The 19,381-nt window shown below is 43.2% G+C and overlaps 3 protein-coding genes across 7 annotated transcripts in view; 1 reads left to right on the top strand and 2 right to left on the bottom strand.

The window, feature by feature from the left end:
• Positions 1 to 289: 289 nt before the first annotated feature.
• On the bottom strand, positions 290 to 6,726 carry ccdc174 (coiled-coil domain containing 174). 2 transcript variants are annotated; one of them, XR_006925386.1, is made up of 12 exons: positions 6,576 to 6,726; positions 4,978 to 5,088; positions 4,782 to 4,882; positions 4,617 to 4,675; positions 4,352 to 4,511; positions 3,855 to 3,950; positions 3,584 to 3,720; positions 3,273 to 3,367; positions 2,588 to 2,726; positions 2,338 to 2,490; positions 913 to 1,360; positions 290 to 482 (listed from the first exon to the last, which is right to left on the bottom strand). XR_006925386.1 is itself a non-coding variant. In XM_046847136.1 (11 exons), the coding sequence occupies exons 1-11, from the start codon at positions 6,615 to 6,617 to the stop codon at positions 1,032 to 1,034; spliced, it is 1,422 nt and encodes a 473-aa protein (XP_046703092.1). In that variant the 5' UTR covers positions 6,618 to 6,726; the 3' UTR covers positions 891 to 1,031. The 2 variants fall into 2 exon arrangements, 1 of the variants encoding a protein (XP_046703092.1); XM_046847136.1 differs by lacking the exon at positions 290 to 482 and having other exon boundaries at positions 891 to 1,360.
• On the top strand, positions 6,727 to 13,460 carry LOC124384377 (ghrelin-like). Of its 3 annotated transcripts, none has more exons than XM_046847173.1 (7): positions 6,727 to 6,790; positions 9,915 to 9,975; positions 10,182 to 10,253; positions 11,025 to 11,157; positions 11,374 to 11,460; positions 13,186 to 13,297; positions 13,372 to 13,460. In XM_046847173.1, exons 4-7 carry the CDS (start codon positions 11,044 to 11,046, stop codon positions 13,383 to 13,385), a joined length of 327 nt encoding a protein of 108 aa, XP_046703129.1. In that variant the 5' UTR covers positions 6,727 to 6,790; positions 9,915 to 9,975; positions 10,182 to 10,253; positions 11,025 to 11,043; the 3' UTR covers positions 13,386 to 13,460. The 3 variants fall into 3 exon arrangements, with proteins under 3 accessions (XP_046703129.1, XP_046703111.1, XP_046703120.1); XM_046847155.1 differs by having other exon boundaries at positions 11,368 to 11,460; XM_046847164.1 differs by lacking the exon at positions 6,727 to 6,790 and having other exon boundaries at positions 9,847 to 9,975; positions 11,368 to 11,460.
• Positions 13,461 to 13,652: 192 nt separating this feature from the next.
• The window catches only part of tatdn2 (TatD DNase domain containing 2), a 7,713-nt gene continuing 1,984 nt past the window's right edge, over positions 13,653 to 19,381 (bottom strand). For both annotated transcript variants that reach the window (XM_046847113.1, XM_046847116.1), the window contains exons 3-7: positions 18,627 to 18,986; positions 17,638 to 18,429; positions 17,388 to 17,515; positions 16,724 to 16,907; positions 13,653 to 14,463 (exon numbers count right to left, since the gene is read on the bottom strand). In XM_046847113.1, the coding sequence (XP_046703069.1) occupies positions 14,323 to 14,463; positions 16,724 to 16,907; positions 17,388 to 17,515; positions 17,638 to 18,429; positions 18,627 to 18,986 (1,605 nt within the window). In that variant the 3' untranslated portion in view covers positions 13,653 to 14,322. The remainder of the gene's footprint in view (positions 14,464 to 16,723; positions 16,908 to 17,387; positions 17,516 to 17,637; positions 18,430 to 18,626; positions 18,987 to 19,381) is intronic.

Below are 19,381 nucleotides of genomic sequence, written 5' to 3'. Positions count from 1 at the left end.
CATGTCTTATTTATTTAATTACGTTTTTTTATTTATTCTAAACTTGGAAAGAAACCCATTTTCATGATTCAGTATTGTTTGTTTTTTAATTGAGTATCAGCAAGTACGATCCAACCTAGCTATCGGTAAAATCGGTTGACCTCTACTTTTTAACTAATACATATATACATTTTATATGGACAAAAGTATTGGGACACCTGATTTTCCCACCCTTATGTGGTTCTTTCCCAAATTGTTACCACAAATTTGGAGACACAAAACTGTATAGGACGTCTTTGGATTATGCAGAATGAAATTTTCCCTTCGCTTGAACTAAGAGACCCAAACATGTTCCAGCATGACGATGTCCCTGTGCACAAAACCAGCTTTATGAAGATCTGCTTTACATGGGTTGGATGTGTGGAAGATCTCATACTATAGAGCTTCCACCCCATTGCACACCTTTGGGATGAATGTGAACACTGACTACACCCCAGGCCTCCTCACCTCACCTACATCAGTACCTGATATTTACAACACGATTATCTGAATGAAGTCTCAAATCCCCACAAGATCTAGTGGAACATCTTGGATATTATAAGGGCAAATGGGGACTCAATGTGGAATGAGATGTTCAGAAAGACTTTGGTCAGATGTCCTCAAACTTTTGTCCATAGAGTGTCTGTCTCTCGAAAATCAATGGAGGAATCATAGCGCAAGCTGTTCTGGGAGCAAACTTAAAAGAAAAGAGGTTTTGGAGGAACATTTGCAATATGTCCTCTTTGTACATTTACATGTTAAATGTGTTAAGTTGTAGGTTTTATTTTTATTTGATGACTGAAGACTTCAAATCAATCATAATTACTGTACATCAGTGAATCTGTTTGGTATACGGTGTTTAGCCATGGGGTGGGGTGGGGTGGGGGGGGAGAGACGACAAACACACAAGTGGTGGGTGTGTGAGACTCAGGCTACTTTTCAAAAAAGGGGCACCTCGAGGAGCTCAGGAAACAAAGGTAAGACTGTACTGAGCGTTAGACTGGGATTAAAGTTTAAACAGAGTTTTTGTAGAAGGATAAAAGGGCGTCCAGGTCATGCGTCTGTTCAGACGGCGCTTGGGGAATTTGCTGAGGCTGCGAAAATGAATTCTGGTTTGTCAGAGATGCATGTGTGGGTTGAGTTTGTCTTTCGGTGCCGTCCTGATCCGACCCACCGAGCACCTCGGACCGTTTGAATCCCGGTTTCCCTTTGCCCCGCCCTCCTTCCTGTGTAGGCCTGCCGTAATTGGTTGGTCTCTCATCTCCGTAGTATGAAGAGGGTGGGGCGAACTCGGAATCCCTTTCGTCCCGTCTCCGGGTGGTCCACTGACCCCAGGAGAACTCTGTATGGAGAAAGCGGGAGATGATTACTCAGGGGACTCAAGTGGATTAAATGCGATTTGTACTAACAGTTTGCAGTATGGATTGTAAGATGCATCAGCATAAAAGTTAACGATGTGATGCGTCGATTTAAATAAGTGTTTTTGTGTCACGATGCATCGTTTAACATATTGTTAAAACCAAATTCATTGACATTTTATACACTTTTATTGTATTAAATGACCAATATTATGCGACCAATACACTACAGAGACGGAGGCGTGTCCTGAGAGTCACATAGGATACAGATTAACATGGCAGAGGTAGAGCTGTAACTTCCTGCAGACAGAACGTCTAGTTTTATTTCAGCTTTTTTGCACTACAAAGGCGTGTTCGTGCGTTAGAAGTGAGAAGGCGCTTAAGTAAAGTGATGATTTGCTGTCTGTCTGAACCGAAGAAAAGAAGGCGTATTATATGAACCATATTTAATTTACGTAGCATAATTTTTCTAATCGCACTGAATCGTAATGGGGTGAATCGTATCGTGTCGGTAGCCACTTCATAAGTATCTATAATGTATCGTATCGTAGGTTATGGATCGGGATGCGAATCGCATCGACCTTGGTTATAGAGTTGCACATCCCTGATCCAGAGAGATCCCATGGGATCCTTTATAATCATATTTGGAATATTCGAAATCATATTTTACATACATTATATGACATGTATTCAGACGCTTTTTACGACTGTCCAACATGCAAACAGAAATAAAATCTAAAAAGAAATAAAACTATAAAGTACAACTATAGTATAAAATATAAGTCGAAAAAAATATACTATAAAATACTTGTACAAAAATACGACAGAATTGTGTGTATGTGTATAATAAGCGAATAAGAAAATAAAAAATAAAAAATCCTTAAAAAAGGATCTGCTTTAAATCTGCTCCAATCAGAACGCATAAATGACGTTTAATATTCACAAGGGTTGATCAAGTTACCTTTTCCTCTGTCCCACTCTCTGACGTGCGGCGCTCCTGGCCTCGAGTCTTTCCTCTCCTGGATTTCGACCTCCACCTTTTTGACGGCAGCTTCAGCAGGAGGCGGAGTTTCGATCACGTCCTCAGGCACGTCCTGGTCCTCTTTAACAGGAGCTGAAGCACATCAGCAGACAAAAGTGTGACTCGAGAAAAAACCAAACAAAACAAAACAAAAAAACAGTAGGATAAGAATCCAGGTTTTCTGATCTACCTTCTTCCTCATTCTCCTCAGCTCCCGGCTCCATCTTGCTCTTCTTCATCTTCCTCATTCTTATTTTCGCCAGCCGAGCCTCGAGCACAGATTTCCGCTTCTCCTTCAGGTGCTCTCGCTTGGTGCGTTGCTCCGCGGTCTACACAGAGGGTCAGAAGCATCCTGAGGTTCTGATATGTAAATGCTCGCGTGGCAGACGGAACGGAGAACGCGAGCAGAAATGCTGATCTATCGTCTCGTTTTCATCTCGAACGTCTTTGCAGCAAAAATAGATAAATAAATAAAAGTCTGACTCTTTTCTTTCTCGATGATCAGTACTATGTGATCTGAGACCTGCCTTTAGTCCATGAATATTAAATTATTCCTAATCGTCCATTTTCTTTATTTTCACAGCTTTAACCAATCAGATTGCGGCTTGCTTACTCCGAGGCCCCCTAGCAGGCGTCCAATAACGTCTGCATGATGGCATTAAGAGGTGGATTGATCCAGAGGTCAGAGTGCAGGCTCAGCCACGATACAGCACCCCTGGAGCACAAAAGTCTAAGGGCCTTGCACAGGGGCCCAAGAGTGGGAGTTTGGCGATATTGAGGCTTGAACCCATCCGATCAGTAACCCGGACCCTTAACCACTGAGCTCCCCCCTCCCCCGATAAATGATGCACTAACGAGAGCCGTGAGTATCTCACCTGGTCTCTCAGCATGTCCAGGGTCTCTCGCTGTTTTTTGCGCTGGTCTTCTTCATGGGAAAAAGCGTAATATCCAACACCCAGGTCTCTGGCCTCTAAATCACACACACACACACACACACACACACACACACACACACACACAATTTATACAAAAAAAAAAAAAAATATTATTGAAACACTACCATTATTCATAGTGTCTGAGGGACACTGACTTTTTCCAGTCATATGTGGATCTTAGACAAAGTTCTACCACAAATTTAAAGGCACACAATTCTACAGGATCAGCTCCATGAAGATCTGCCTCTCACCTTGATCTCGGATGTTCTCGTAGTGAATGGGTCCTACAGGTCTCTTCATCTGCTCTTCTTCCTCCCTCTCCCACTGCTCTCTCTGCATCTCTCGCCTCATGTCATCGGACAACAGAGTCCTGTCTGCTCCGACCGCTCTACACACACACACACACACACACACACACACACACACACACACACACACACACACACACACACACACTGTATATAGTGTATATGTTACACAAGCCTGTAGAATAAATGAGAATGGAGAATGAAGGTTCTGTACCGTTTGCCCTGTAAATCCTGATCCATTTTCTGAAACTGAGGTAAATCTTTCCTTAAACACTTCCTCGATCGACCCAGCGCATCCAGATAATCCACCCTGAGAGAGAGAGAGAGAGAGAGAGAGAGAGAGAGAGAGAGAGAGAGAGAGAGACAGACAAGTAGACAAAAAGGTGAGAAAGAAATAGACAGACCGACAAAGAAATAAAAAGAAAGAATCAGAGTGTGGGCAAAGAAAGAAAGAATGAAAAGATATGTAAGAAACAAACAAACAAAAAGAGAAAAGAGATGGGCAGAAAAAAAGAGAGATGTGGAAAGAGTTAAAAAGGCAGAGAGAGAGAGAGAGAGAGAGAGAGATACAGACAGACAGACAGATAGATAAAGACAGACAGATAGACAGAGCAAAAGAGAGAGACACACAGACAGATAGACTGACAGACAGACAGACAGAGAGATAGATATACAGACAGATGGAGAGATAGTGCAGTTCTCAGGCTGTACCATTCCTCCTCAGCGCTCTGGGGAGGGGGGATGGCGATGCGCACGTCTAATCCTTCTCCGTCTCTGTCTCCTGGCTCCACCCCTCTGTTCTGCCCCGCCCTTTTCTGATCGATTATCTTCTGGGTGAAGTCCACCAGGTAGAGATCTTCTGTCTCCTCGTCTACAGCATCAGAACAAAAACTCTCTCACTCCACTGTTCACTGTTTATTAAAACCCCCCACACTCCATAATTCCCTCATCACTCCTGAACACAAAATTCCAAGACCTGGAAAATCGCCTTTGGTCATCTGCTCGTAGAGGCGCGCTTTCTCCTCCAGCTTCTGCCTGAAAGATTGAAAGCAATCAAACATCTCGAGCATGGAGAAGAACACGGTTATTGAGAATTTCCTCTTCTGATTTCCACATCGGTGCCTCTTTTCTCATGCCTCACCTCGATTTGTCCAAGTTTTGCTCCTCCTCTGCCGTTTTCTCGACATCCTTCTGAGCACGTGCAGCCACACCTTGGTTCTGTTTACTCCACACACTGGGTTTCTACACACCACACATCATATACCTCCATGAAGAAACAAGAATATAACCAACACGTTCAATCTGTTTTTATTGGTGTAGATTTACTGCTCCTGTACCTTTGTGTTGCTGCTGCTGTGTGGTTTGGAGGCACTTCCTGTATCCTGGGTCAGTTTTTCCTGCTTGAACGCCTCCTGCTTCCTGTACAACTCTGCTTTCAAATCCACCAGCTGGAAATAACACACACGTACATTATACACTTATACAGTACGTACCGCTGTACACGGTGTAACTACACTAAGCCACACGTCCTATTCATCAGGTAAACGTGAGGGGTGCACTTACTTTTGTGAGATACTGTATATACAATTTACAGAGTAACAGCTCCAAATGTTTACAGAAAGTAATAGCGGAAGAGATGAACGGAGAGAAAGAAAGTGAGAGTGAAAGAGGGAAAGAGAATAAGGCAGAGAGAAAGACAGAGCGTGTGAAAAAGAGAGAAAGAAAGAGAGACAGAAAGAAAGAAGAGAGCGTGTGTGTGAGAGCAAGAGAAAGAAGAAAGCGAGAGAGAAGAGAACGAGAAAGACAAGAAAAGAGAGAGAGAAAGCGGGTAGACAGAGATGGACAGGCAACTGTGCTTAGATAGATAGATAGATAGATAGATAGATAGATAGATAGATAGATAGATAGATAGATAGATAGAAGAGAGAGACACAGACAGACAGATAGAGACCGAAAGACAAAGAAAGAGAGATACAGACAGACAGACAAAGAGAGTGAGATACAGACAGACAGACAGAGAGAGAGAGAGACAGACAGACAGATAAAGACCGACAGACAGACAGACAGAGAGAGAGAGAGAGACAGACAGACAGACAGATAGAGAGAGAGAGAGAGAGAGAGACACAGACCGACAGATAGAGACCGACAGACAGACAAATAGAGAGAGATAGAGACAGACAGACAGACAAATAGAGACAGACAGACAGATAGAGAGCGAGAGAGACACAGACAGATAGAGACAAACAGACAGACAGACAGATAGAAAGAGACACAGACAGACAGATATAGATAGACAGACAGAGACAGATAGATACAGACAGAAAGACAGACAGAGACAGGCAGACAAACAGTAGACAGACGGATGGATAGACAGACAAACAGTAGACAGGCGGACAGACAGAGAGAAGGACAGACAGACAGACAGACAGAGACGATAAATACATAGACAGAGACAGACATATACAGACAGCCAGACAAATAGACAGCCAGACGGATAGATAAATAGACAGCCAGACGGACAGACCGATAGACTGATAGACAGCCAGACGGACAGACCGATAGACAGACAGACTGACAGATAAACAGATAGATAGATGTTCTTGTACTGTGTAGTCAGTTTGGGTGATTTGTGTGGTTTATGGATGAACTCTGTTTCTCTCTGAATTCTACAGAACATCACTGAAATGACTGTAACATCACCTGACAGTAATAAAATCTAACACGTTTAACATGTGTACATTTTAATTTGACCCTAAAACGTGTTTAAACTGCGCTGAAATGTAAAATTTATTCATTTTGGCTTTAATTGTAAACAAAGTTAAAATTCCAGATCCCCCCTCTGCTCTGTGTTAGCATGTGAGCTAATGAGAAGAACAGATCAATAACGAGCTTTTCATGTACAAATCACGGAATAAGATCGTGTGTAAAAACCCACCGATGACGCCGTGACGTTGTATTGTTTTTTCTTTTTATCCATTTTAAACAGATTTATAAGAGAGCGCCAGGGATTTCACGAATCTGCTCCTTCTTCTTCTTTATAAGACCATTCTCCTCTTCCTCGTCTTCAATGGCTCTCTGGCGTATGGGAAAAAAAGCAGTATAGAGCATTACTGCCACCTAGTGGATTGGAGAACAGAGCGCTCAATAGAGGTGCAAATTTATTTACTTTTAACTGATGAAAAAAAACTTTATTTTGCTGAATCTGATTAAACTTATTCGGGAAGTTTAGATCGTTTTATTTCATGTTTATTGTTTCATCCTGACTACAATGCATTGTTCTATTTCGTGTTTTTGTATCATCTATAGTGAGTAACTGAAGATCAGATGCCGGATGCTCGATTCTTCTTGATAGCTGCAGCTTCTTTCTGTTTATTACAGACTTTTTATCCTGTATTTAGTTGCTTTGAGGTGTTCTGAATCTGTTCTCTGTATCATTTACTCCTGCCACTTTCTCTTTAATAAACTCATATGTGGTTCTTCCCCATACTGTTACCACAAAGGCACAACAATTATATCATATGTCTTTGGATGCTGTAGCATGAAATTTTCCCTTCAGTGCAGAAATAGTAAAGGATGGAGGGATGAGTGGATGAGTTGAGCAGTGGTAGATTATGGAGGTATGAGTGGAACAGTGGCAGAGGATGGAGGGATGAGAGGAACAGTGATAGGGGATGGGGGAATGAGTGGAACAGTGGTAGATTATGGAGGGATAAGTGGAACAGTGGTAGGGGATGGAGGGATGAGTGGAAAAGTGGTAGATTATGGAGGGATAAGTGGAACAGTGGTAGGGGATAGAGGGATGAGTGGAACGGTGGTAGGGGATGGAGGGATGAGTGGAACAGTGGTAGGGGATGGAGGGATGAGTGGAACAGTGGTAGATTATGGAGGTATGAGTGGAACAGTGGCAGAGGATGGAGGGATGAAAGGAACAGTGATAGGGGATGGAGGAATGAGTGGAACAGTTGTAGATTATGGAGGGATGAGTGGAACAGTGGTAGGGGAGGAAGGGATGAGTGGAACAGTGGTAGGGGATGGAGGGATGAGTGGAACAGTGGTAGATTATGGAGGTATGAGTGGAACAGTTGTAGATTATGGAGGATGAGTGGAACAGTTGTAGATTATGGAGGGATGAGAGGAACAGTGGTAGGGGATGGAGGGATGAGAGGAACAGTGGTAGGGGATGGAGGGATGAGAGGAACAGTGGTAGGGGATAGAGGGATGAGAGGAACAGTGGTATGGGATGGAGGGATGAGAGGAACAGTGGTAGGGGATGGAGGGATGAGAGGAACAATGGTATATTATGAAGGGATGAGTGGAACAGTGGTAGATTATGGAGGTATGAGTGGAACAGTGGTAGAGGATGGAGGGATGAGAGGAACAGTGGTGGGGAATAGAGGATGAGAGGAACAGTGGTATGGGATGGAGGGATGAGAGGAACAGTGTTATGGGATGGAGGGATGAGAGGAACAGTGGTAGGGGATGGAGGGATGAGAGGAACAGTGGTATGGGATGGAGGATGAGAGGAACAGTGGTAGGGGATGGAGGGATGAGAGGAACAGTGGTAGGGGATAGAGGGATGAGAGGAACAGTGGTATGGGATGGAGGGATGAGAGGAACAGTGGTAGGGGATGGAGGGATGAGAGGAACAATGGTATATTATGGAGGGATGAGTGGAACAGTGGTAGAGGATGGAGGGATGAGTGGAACAGTGGTAGATTATGGAGGTATGAGTGGAACAGTGGTAGAGGATGGAGGGATGAGAGGAACAGTGGTGGGGAATAAAGGGGTGAGAGGAGCAGTGGTAGGGGATAGAGGGATGAGAGGAACAGTGGTAGGGGATGGAGGGATGAGAGGAACAGTGGTAGGGGATGGAGGGATGAGTGGAACAGAGGTAGAACAGTGGTAGGGGATGGAGAGATGAGTGGAACAGTGGTAGGGGATGGAGGGATGAGAGGAACAGTGGTAGGGGATGGAGGGATGAGTGGAACAGTGGTAGAACAGTGGTAGGGGATGGAGAGATGAGTGGAACAGTGGTAGGGGATGGAGGGATGAGTGGAACAGTGGTAGAACAGTGGTAGGGGATAGAGGATGAGAGGAACAGTGGTAGGGGATGGAGGATGAGAGGAACAGTGGTAGGGGATGGAGGGATGAGTGGAACAGTGGTAGAACAGTGGTAGGGGATGGAGGGATGAGTGGAACAGTGGTAGATTATGGAGGTATGAGTGGAACAGTGGTAGAGGATGGAGGGATGAGAGGAACAGTGGTGGGGAATAGAGGGATGAGAGAAACAGTGGTAGGGGATAGAGGGATGAGAGGAACAGTGGTAGGGGATGGAGGGATGAGAGGAACAATGGTATATTATGGGGGTGAGTGGAACAGTGGTAGAGGATAGAGGGATGAGAGGAACAGTGGTGGGGAATAGAGGGTGAGAGGAACAGTGGTAGGGGATGGAGGGATGAAAGGCACAGTGGTAGGGGATGGAGGGATGAGAGGAACAGTGGTAGGGGATGGAGGGATGAGAGGAACAATGGTATATTATGGGGGTGGTGGAACAGTGGTAGAGGATGGAGGGATGAGAGGAACAGTGGTAGGGGATGGAGGATGAGAGGAACAGTGGTAGGGGATAGAGGATGAGAGGAACAGTGGAAGGGGTGGAGGGATGAGCGGAACAGTGGTAGGGGATGGAGGATGAGAGGAACAGTGGTAGGGGATGGAGGGATGAGTGGAACAGTGGTAGGGGATGGAGGATGAGAGGAACAGTGGTAGGGGATGGAGGGATGAGAGGAACAGTGGTAGGGGATGGAGGGATGAGAGGAACAGTGGTAGGGGATAGAGGGATGAGAGGAACAGTGGTAGGGGATGAAGGGATGAGAGGAACAGTGGTAGGGGATAGAGGGATGAGAGGAACAGTGGTAGGGGATGGAGGGATGAGAGGAACAGTGGTAGGGGATGGAGGGATGACAGTGGTAGGGGATGGAGGGATGAGTGGAACAGTGGTAGGGGATGGAGGGATGAGTGGAACAGTGGTAGGGGATGGAGGGATGAGTGGAACAGGGGTAGGGGATGGAGGGATGACAGTGGTAGGTTACTATAAGAGCAAATTTGGAATGAGATTTTCATTAAAAAAAATGCTCCGCAAACTTCTGACCCTATATTGTATGTATGAAGTTACACTTTTAAAGCAAAGTATTTTTTCTATGTAAAATAGAAGAGACCTCACACACATGTCCATGTTAATGTGTGTACTTGATGAGTGAGATGTTTTGGTTCCCAGAGGTGAGCAGACGTCCTGGTGTTCATCACCTACACACTGATCTCCTCATCCAGGTATTCAGGTATTGCTAATACACACTTGGAATTTCACTCACCAAAAATCTATATCTTATCTTTATACACACACATATACACACACACACACACACACGCACAAATATTTAAACAACACTGTTATTATAGCATGGAAAATATTCAGTGCTCTAAACACACAGGGATTTTTTACACTGTTTGTTTTTTCACACTCATCGTCTCGCTTTGGTCTCAGAGGTCGTCAACTTCAGCGTATTTAAGAGACGAGAGTGGATCAGACTGACTCATAACACCATTCTGACTCTCGGTAAGTGTGTGTGTGTGTGTGTGTGTGTGTGTGTGTGAGTGATATGAAACTCTAGTAATATGCACAAACTTTTAGAGAAAAAAAAATATGTATAGCAGATTCAGTGTGTTACAATTTGTGTAGCAGAGAAATGAGTGGTAGAGGATAGAGAGATGACTGGATCTGGAGGAAAAGATGAGTGGATGAGGATGGAAGGATGTGTAGTAGAGGATGATAGGATAAGTGGTAGAGGATAGAGAAATGAGTGGGTGAGGATAGAGGGATGAGTGGAGCAGTGGTAGAGAATGAAAGGGATAAGTGGAGCAGTGGTAGAGAATGAAGGGATGAGTGGAGCAGTGGTAGAGAATGGAGGGATAAGTGGTAGAGGATGAAGGGATGAGTGGAACAGTGGTAGAGGATGGATGGATGAGTGGAGCAGTGGTAGAAGATGGATGGATGAGTGGATGAGGACGGAGGAATGAGTGGGTGAGGATGGAGGGATGAGTGGATGAGGATGGAGGGATGAGTGGATGAGGATGAAGAGATCACATGTCGGAGAAGAAGCGTGTGTTAAAGTTCACCTCCTCATGTGTCATGCGATTGGGGAGAGACGACTGCTGACGGGTGGCCAGATGAAAGAAAACTCCTCTTATCCACTTTCTCTAGTGAATCAACAACACATTTAACAAGAGTCAGATTTCAGTAGATTAGATCAGTTTAGATCAGATAAAATTCTGAACCTTTTGGATTTTTTTTCCACTTTGTTAAATGCTTCTTTTTTTCTGCCTGAAGTTACTGTAGATCCCTCACCATGCTGGGTCACGGCCGGATCTCCCACGTGCTGCTGCTCCTCTGTGCTTTTTCTTTGTGGGCTGAAACTGTGATGTGTGGCTCCAGCTTCCTCAGTCCAAGTCAAAGACCACCGGTAAGAGTGTGTGTGTGTGTGTGTGTGTGTGTGTGTGTGTGTGTGTGTGTTTTTATACCCTATTAGGGACGAATTCATCATCATTAATTTTATATATATATATATATATATATATATATATATATATATATATATATATATATATATATATATATATATATAAAATTAATGATGATGAAAGTGTTTCAGATAGATGTGTTTGTGTACGAGTTTCAGAATCGTGGAGACCGAAAGCCACCTCGAGTGGGACGGAGGACTGCAGCTGAACTCGAGCCTCCTCCTCCTTCTGGAGAGAAGATCATGGTGAGGAAACATTCGGGCAAGAAACGAAGCGAAGAACCAAACAAATAAATAAGTATAAAATCGTCGTCAAGGTGACACATTTAAATAAGATGAAGAAATCAGTTCCATGTAAAGCAGCCAATGGTGGACTGTAAGGAAGTAAATGTAATTCGTTACTGTACTTTACAAAAATATTTTCACTGTAACTTCACTAAATTACAAAGTCAAATATCTTAATTTTTACTCAATTACATTTTAAGAAATCAGTCGTTCCTTTTTATTTATGAGGATAAAAACGTAACTGGTGAAACTCGCAGCGAGAAACCAATCAGGATCGAGCGCTCACTCTGTTTTACACGTGTCCTGATCGGCGCTCGGTGTATCTACTAATCACCAACATACAGTTCAGCATCAGTTCAACAGAACGTTTAGAGAGAAATAAATGATGAAGAAACTCCAGACTCGATTTCGCCACAACACACGTGGGATTATTTGTGTTATTTTTTTGAAGTAGTTGAAAAGGTTTTGAGTTCATGATGATTGTAATAGAAATCAATTAGTGTTTGAGTCATTAATATCATTCTATTAATAGATCAGTGTGCTGAGAGTCACATTCGAGTCTTTTCACATTAACTGAGGTGATTAAGTAAAGAGTCTTGTGATAAAAATGATAATAGGAACATTAGAGTTATAATAAATCAGTGCTTTGGACACTTAAGTACATTTAAAGGCAAATACATTTGTTCTTTTACACATCTGGAGTCACATTTTACCTTCTGTATTTCTACTTTAACTCATCTACATGCTTTGTGTTCTTCATCCACCATTGAAACCAGATAGCGGTGATGATGCTGATGCTAATTCATGCTGTTTGCTCATCATCTGAGATTCTTACACACCAGTAGATCTCTAGAGTTTAGTGGTGGGAGGAAAAATCATCATCATCATCATCATCATCATCAATAATCACTCCAATCTGGTTTACATGGCACAGATTTCATCATCTTATCCATGTGTCACTTTAAAGACGGTCCCTAACGCACAACACATTCTCCAGCTAGCTTTATTTTGTGTTTTGGTGTTTGAATTATTGACTGAATTAAAGGTTAAAATAACCCCAGAAAAGTATCTCAACGTATTCTAAATTTTAATATCTCTTAACCCTGTATCACATGGTGCGCTGTAACACTGAACAGGAATCACGATTCTCAGATTTCTGGCCATAATAGAAATGGTATAATCGCGTGTTATAGCTGAATATCAATAGTGTTTTTGTCACATTAAAATGAAAAACATTCCTACATTACATAGTTACAGATGAGTGCAAAAGTTTGCACTCCCTTTTTAACGACTAAAGCGATCGCTGTTATCTCTGTATAATAAACATGATGCAAATTGAAGGCGACTATTTCTGCTCCAAGATTCACAGGGCAGCGTGGTAATGCTAGAGATGTGCATCTGGACTCCTGAAAACATGTCCCTCAAATGTGAGATCAGACATGAAGAAAGATGTGTGAATTTGTACAGGATTCATTCGTTCATCCTTAGTAACTACCTGATCAGGATCATGTTGATGTGTTAAAGCTGCTGTTCATATTTTAGGATCATATCTAATTGTACGTGTGATATTCCTAATCATCACGTCCCACTCAATCTAAGAGCAGAATTCTCAGACGGTGATGTTTGAGCTGATCGTTTCTCTCTTTGCTCTTCCTCTTGACACACTTTTTGAGAATCGCTCTGCAGGCCAGCGCACCGTTCCAGCTGGCCGTGTCTCTCAGTGAGACCGAGTACGAGGAGTACGGTCCTGTGCTGCACAAGATGTTATTGGATGTCCTGGGTGATCCACCAGCTTGGGGTGAGTTCTGATGGCTCACACGCTCTTCAGAAGTGATTCTGACACCCTGAACTTGTGTTTTCTGTTTGTTTTAGACGGAGCGAACTAACAGCAAATGAAAGGATCCTGATTCTTAACATTCGTGTTCATAATGACTGGAATGTGAATAAAATGAAAAAATGAAGTGGTTATCCTTTTCTGTGAGTTCCCCCTGGCCTGTTGTGAGCAGGGTTGCCAGGTTCAGCAAATCAAAATCTGCACAGTAAACATACTGCGCATCCCAAATCTTTTCATGCAAATTGAAAGTTGTAATTCCTGAAAACTGGCAACCCTTCTGCTAGTCATCATTGTTGTAGATAGTGTTTACAGTAGAAACTTTGCAACACATGCAGCTTTTTATTTGCTTCGTCCAGAACACAGTCTCAAACAGGGCCAACAAAATACGAAATAAAATCAATATTTAAATAAATTACGGCTTAATCTGTGGAAAAAAACAAACCTCCGGATACTCTCACAAATTAGTATATGAACATAAAAAAAAAAATTAAATAAAAAATAAAAACCCGTCAATGATTTGACCTGAAGTGGCATTCTAGCACAAAAACCTAGAAGGTCCCACCTCATATTCCTCATCTAAGTTATAGACATTTCAATTTTTTTTTAAAGAAATGCATCAAATCTCTCAACATTTCAGTGTTTAAATCCATGTTAGTGTGTACAACAAATAATATATTGGTCCTGTTGCCTTTCTTATACATCAGGCCTAATGAACTCCAGTTTTATATGAGCAGGGTTGCCAGGTTCTGCATAATTTATGCGCATAATGCATCCATTTAAAGCCCCTCCTCCAAAACCCCCCCACAAAGAGAACTAAGATCAAAACAGGAAAACTTTAAAACATCAAGTATAATAATGTGTAAATGCAACCTAAAAAAAAAAACGAACATGTCTCCGATAATGTAGGAAAAATAATCTACCATTTTAATCATTCCAATAAAAATATTTATAGAGTCGACAGATAGTTCCTTAGTTGGAGGGTGGAGGTTTCACACTCCGTAGATGTGTGTGGTGTTCTGGCGGACCGTTTGGAGCACGGTGGAGAAGAGCTCTCCCTTCAGCACGCTGATTTCCTTTAAGGTGTGTAATGCCATCCCAGGGTGAGAAAACCTACACACGGATGGAGGTACCTGCAAGTGGTAAACAAACAAACAAACAAACATTCACTGTAGCAACTTTTTAATACGGTTTATTCCCCCTGTGAAGTGTTAGAACGATCTCCACTCTTCTGGGAGGGCTTTCCACTGCATTGTGGGATATGAATTGGTCTGCATTTGTTTTCCATCGTCTACAAGTGCGTTACTGAACCTATTAGGGTTTCGCAAGTCAGTGCACTCTCTCAGTGCCGGTCCCAAACCTGGATAAACGGGGAGGGTTTCGTTAGAAAGGCATCCAGCATAAAACATGTGCATCACTGGTGTTGGAGTTTTTAACCAGGTTTTTCAACAGGATTTTGGAAGGTGAGAAGATGCCTGAGGAATGGAGAAGGAGTGTGCTGGTACCGATCTTTAAGCATAAGGGAGATGTGTAGACCTGCAGTAACTACAGGGGAATTAAGTTGATCAGTCACACCATGAAGTTATGGGAAAAAGAAGTGGAAACCAGGCTGAGAGAAGAGGTGACCATCTGTGAGCAACAGTATGGTTTCATGCCAAGGAAGAGCACCACAGATGCCTTATTTGCTTTGAGGATGTTGATGGAGAAGTATAGAGAAGGTCAGAAGGAGTTGCATTGTGTATTTGTGGATTTAGAGAAAGCGTATGACAGAGTGAAGAGAGGAGTTGTGGTATTGTATGAGGAAGTCAGGTGTGTCAGAAGTATGTGAGGGTGGTGCAGGACATGTATGAGGACAGTGTGACAGCAGTGAAGTGTGCAGTAGGAACGACAGACTGGTTCAAGGTGGAGGTTGGACTGCATCGAGGATCGGCTCTGAGCCCTTTCTTGTTTGCACTGATGATAGGCAGGTTGACGAACGAGGTCAGACAGGAGTCTCTGTGGACTATGTAAGACAGAGTACATGTGTGTCAATGAGATGGAGGGCAGTGGAGGGGTGTGGTTGCAGGGAGAAGAGGTGGAGAAGGTGGAGGAGTTCAGGTAACTGGGGTCAACAGTGCAAAGTAATGGAGTGTGTGTTAGAGAAGTGAAGAAAAGCGTGCAGTGGAGTGGGTGGAGAAGAGTGACAGCAGGAGTGATTTGTGATAGAAGAGTATCTGTGAGAGTGAAAGGGAAAGTTTATAGGACTGTGGTGAGACCTGAGATGTTGTATGGTTTAGAGACAGTGGCATTGAGTAAAAGACAGAAGGTGGAGCTGGGGGTAGCAGAGCTGAAGATGTTGAGGTTTTCGTTGGGAGTGACGAGGATGAACAGGATTAGAAACTAGTTTATTAGCGTGTAGGACGTTTTAGAGACAAGGTGAGGGATGTGAGATTATGCATTTTAAAATGCCTTTAGAATGATCACAAGTTTAAAGTGAAGTGGGCAGAAAATATGTTCTTTTATATAATTTATTACAATTAAAACAATATCACATGTAATGTTCTGTTTTTCCTCTAAAAATGTAAATATTAAAAGCAATTAAAATATATAAAAACATTTATATTATATTTATTATAATATAAAAATATTGATTTAATTTGCTTGGTAACAGCCGAAATGTAACAAGGCCTTGCTCAAGGGCCCAGCAGTTGTAGTAGTGGTGGTGGTGGTTCGATTTGAACCCACGACCTTCTGAACAGAAATCTACCCATCTAAATAAATCTAGCGTAACCACTCGTAGTTCCAGTGAAAGAAAAGTGTTATCCTACAAAGCATTTTTGAGGACATATTGGAATAAAGGTGTGTAATAAAACTACATGCGCAGTTCCATTTCCATGCGATATTTGGATTTTAAATTGTTAAATCTTTTACATTTCTTGAGTAATGTCGCTCGCCGAATGCAGTTAAAAATAAATTAAAAAAAAAAAAGAATTGAGGCGTTTATATGGGAAGTGGACGCTCATTGGCTAAGATGTCGGACTTAGAGACGCAAGTCCAAGCTGCTGCTGCAGGATCCCTGAGAAAGTCCCTCAGCGAGACCCAGACGCTCAGACAGACAGCGAGACCCAGACGCTCAGACAGACAGCGAGACACAGACGCTCAGACAGACAGTATGAAAGACACTCATACACTTTTTTGTTTTAAAGAATAAAGAAACGAAAAAAGTGTTCTATAATTCCTCGCTGTAGGCTGATTGTATCTTAAGTATGTAATGTAGTGAACCAGTGTTGATTTATTTCTTGATAGAGACTCAAAGCACTTTTATATGTTGCTCTGGATAAGGGCTTCTGCTAAATGCTGTAAATGTAGTAATTCTGATTGATCTGTCAACATGACTATTAATAAGATCGGAACCTGTCTGGGTCGGAAGTAGGGTGCGTCGGTTTCCAGCAGAATCCGCTCCAGTGGAATTTTCCTGACGGCATCTCGGGCCTCTGTGGCTTTAGGGTTCGTGACCAACGCCGTAAAACCCACGCACAGGTTTGAGAATTCGTTCAGGAACGGCTCGATGACAGAGTAATTGTTAGTGAAACAGTGTCTGTAACAAACAAGCAAACAAAACATTCTATTCAATTCAACTTTATTTGCTGAGTGCTTTTCATAACAGACATGCAGCTTTACAGGGACAAAGTTTATTATTATTATTATTATTTAGGCCCCTCCCCTTCAGGTGGCCTTATTTAGGCCCCTCCCCTTTAGGTGGCCTTATTAAGTCCACAATGAGACGGCGTTTTCAGTCAACAAAAACGTAGCTATTTGAAAACGCTCTTCAAAGTGGATACTTTTAAAAACACTTTTTAGTCACGTAAAGAGACGTAAAGTAAATAAGCGGCAGGGGGAAATGATGAATGCATGTGATTGATGAACGTGCAGGACAGAAATTAAATTGCTTTTAATCTGCTTGTTTTAACCAAAATGATCTGTTATAGGCTCACCTGCAAATTTTGTAAATTCCCTTTTTATTCCCATTAATTCCCATGGAAACTTTCCAGTCTTGAAAATTCCCGGAATTTTATACCTGTGTATCTTGTAGTCATGGGGAACGCACTTCTTCATAATGTCAAGCAAATCGTCATCAGCGTCCCGGCAGTGTATAACAAGCGGCTTTCCCAAAGACACGGCCAACCGCAGCTGCCGCTCAAACACCTGCACACACACACACACACACACACACACAATCAGTGGTTTGTCAGTTTCTTCAATGGAGAGAATTACAGATCAATTGAACATGTTCTTTTTGTAAAAAAAAAACGAATAAATAAATAAACCTCCTTCTGTGTCCTGAGGTTGACCGAATTCTTATGCGAGTAATCCAGGCCGATTTCTCCAAACGCTACAGTCTTGGGGTGACGCATGGCTCCCATGATGCTCTGCTCGTGGGCGGAGTTGTACTCCTGGGCGAAGTGAGGGTGGCACCCGAAAGCACCCCAGACCAACTCCTCTTCTATGAGCTGTTCCCAGATGCGGTCCTTCAGCGTGATCCTGGGATTGCAGAAGTCGGTTATGCAGCCGTGAAACTCCGCAGGAAAGGTGCTCCGAAATTTTAGACGGAAGCTCCGGAAGCTTCCGTGAAAGCCCATCTTCCCGTACAGCATATCCAGGTGACAGTGTGTGTCGATGAAGCCCAAGGAGTTGGAATCCGACAACCAGAGAGGTGCCGAGCCTTCGGATCTCCTGTGAGCGGTGAGATCTTCTGTGAGGGTCATCGTTTCTCCGTGGAGCATTTGTGAGGATCGGTGTCTAGACGGTGGTGAGAACTTATGAAGCTGGTTTGGAGGCGGGGCAGACGAGACTGAAGATGAAGGACTATGGAGATGCAAACTCCTGCTGGTGGAAGAGATGCCCTCCCTCCATGAGCTCCAAAATGAAGTGGAGTGTAAGTGGGGTGTTATATTCCAGGACACACCAAATGAAGTTTGTGGGGTCAGTGTGATTGTAGAAGGTGAAGCTTCACCGTCCAGGCTGCACGCGATCGCTCGCTCTTCACACTTCTGTGAGAACCCGACAGGATCTTTAGCTTCTGAAGAACCAGGAGAGTTGCTGGCTTTCAGGACCACGCACTGTGAATGAAGATAAACCGATCATCAGCAGGTGGACTTTAATTGGACGCTGTGATCTCCAGGACATCATACATGCTGTTCCATAGCTAGTGACTATCAAAGAATTACATATTGTGCCTTTACTGCCAATCTACAATTAGTATGTGTTTATTAATCCACATCTATTAACCAATCTAACTGGACCTTCTCCTGCTTACCCTGGTGTGGGTTTCCACTGCGTTCTCTTCTTCCTCAGTGTCTATAAAGACGAGTGAAGCCTGTGTGCGCTCCTCTGCCTGGACACACACAGAAGCAGGTTTCTCGCTGAATGAGCAGCAGCTGTGCTCCGTGTTTCTCTCAGGTTCTTGTTCAACAGTCAGGGGTTCTACAGAACTCTTCCAGGAGTGTGTCCTCTTCGTATCGGCACCATCCTTAGAGGGGGTCGACTTCCTCTGTCTGTTCCCGAGAGCAGCACTCAGGGCTCGCAGGTAGATGACTTTTGAACCATCCTCTGGAGTTCTGGTTTGTCGCCTTCCACCAAAAGTGGACGATGGAGGCGGACATTCTACCTGTGGGTCCTGCCAAACACACACACACACTAATGAGTCTGGGTGGCCTAAAGAAAAAAGGCCTAAATAAGAACACCTACAGGGTGGGGGCTTAAATAAGATCACCTAAAGGGGAGGGGCCTAAATAACAACACCTAAAGGGGAGGGGTCTAAATAAGAGCACCTAAAAGGGAGGGGCCTAAATAAGAACACCTAAAGAGGAGTCTAAATGAGAAGCCCTAAAGAGGAGGAGCCTAAATGAGAAGATCTAAAGAGGAGGGGCCTAAATTAAAAATTCCTAAAGGGGAGGAGCCTAAATGAAAAGTTCTGAAAATTTTGTTCTGCATAAAAATGTGTGTGAATTACAATTGATCCTCGAATCTCCTCAAACGAGCATCAAAAACATCCAAGTACATTTAAACCTC

This window comes from Silurus meridionalis, chromosome 1, assembly GCF_014805685.1.
Source record: "Silurus meridionalis isolate SWU-2019-XX chromosome 1, ASM1480568v1, whole genome shotgun sequence".
Lineage (NCBI taxonomy): Eukaryota > Metazoa > Chordata > Actinopteri > Siluriformes > Siluridae > Silurus > Silurus meridionalis.
The sequence above is the reverse complement of the archived record's forward strand: the minus strand, read 5'-3'. Positions and strand labels throughout refer to the sequence as shown.

Coding starts and splice junctions, on each gene's coding strand:
- ccdc174 (XM_046847136.1), bottom strand. CDS start 6,617: ATGGATAAAAAGAAAAAACAATACAACGTCACGGCGTCATCG. Junction 5,089..6,575: donor ACAACGTCACGGCGTCATCG/GTGGGTTTTTAC, acceptor TGTTATTTCCAG/CTGGTGGATTTGAAAGCAGA. Junction 1,361..2,337: donor AGAGTGGGACAGAGGAAAAG/GTAACTTGATCA, acceptor TTCTCCATACAG/AGTTCTCCTGGGGTCAGTGG.
- LOC124384377 (XM_046847155.1), top strand. CDS start 11,044: ATGCTGGGTCACGGCCGGATCTCCCACGTGCTGCTGCTCCTCTGTGCT. Junction 11,158..11,367: donor GTCCAAGTCAAAGACCACCG/GTAAGAGTGTGT, acceptor TTTGTGTACGAG/TTTCAGAATCGTGGAGACCG. Junction 11,461..13,185: donor CTTCTGGAGAGAAGATCATG/GTGAGGAAACAT, acceptor ATCGCTCTGCAG/GCCAGCGCACCGTTCCAGCT.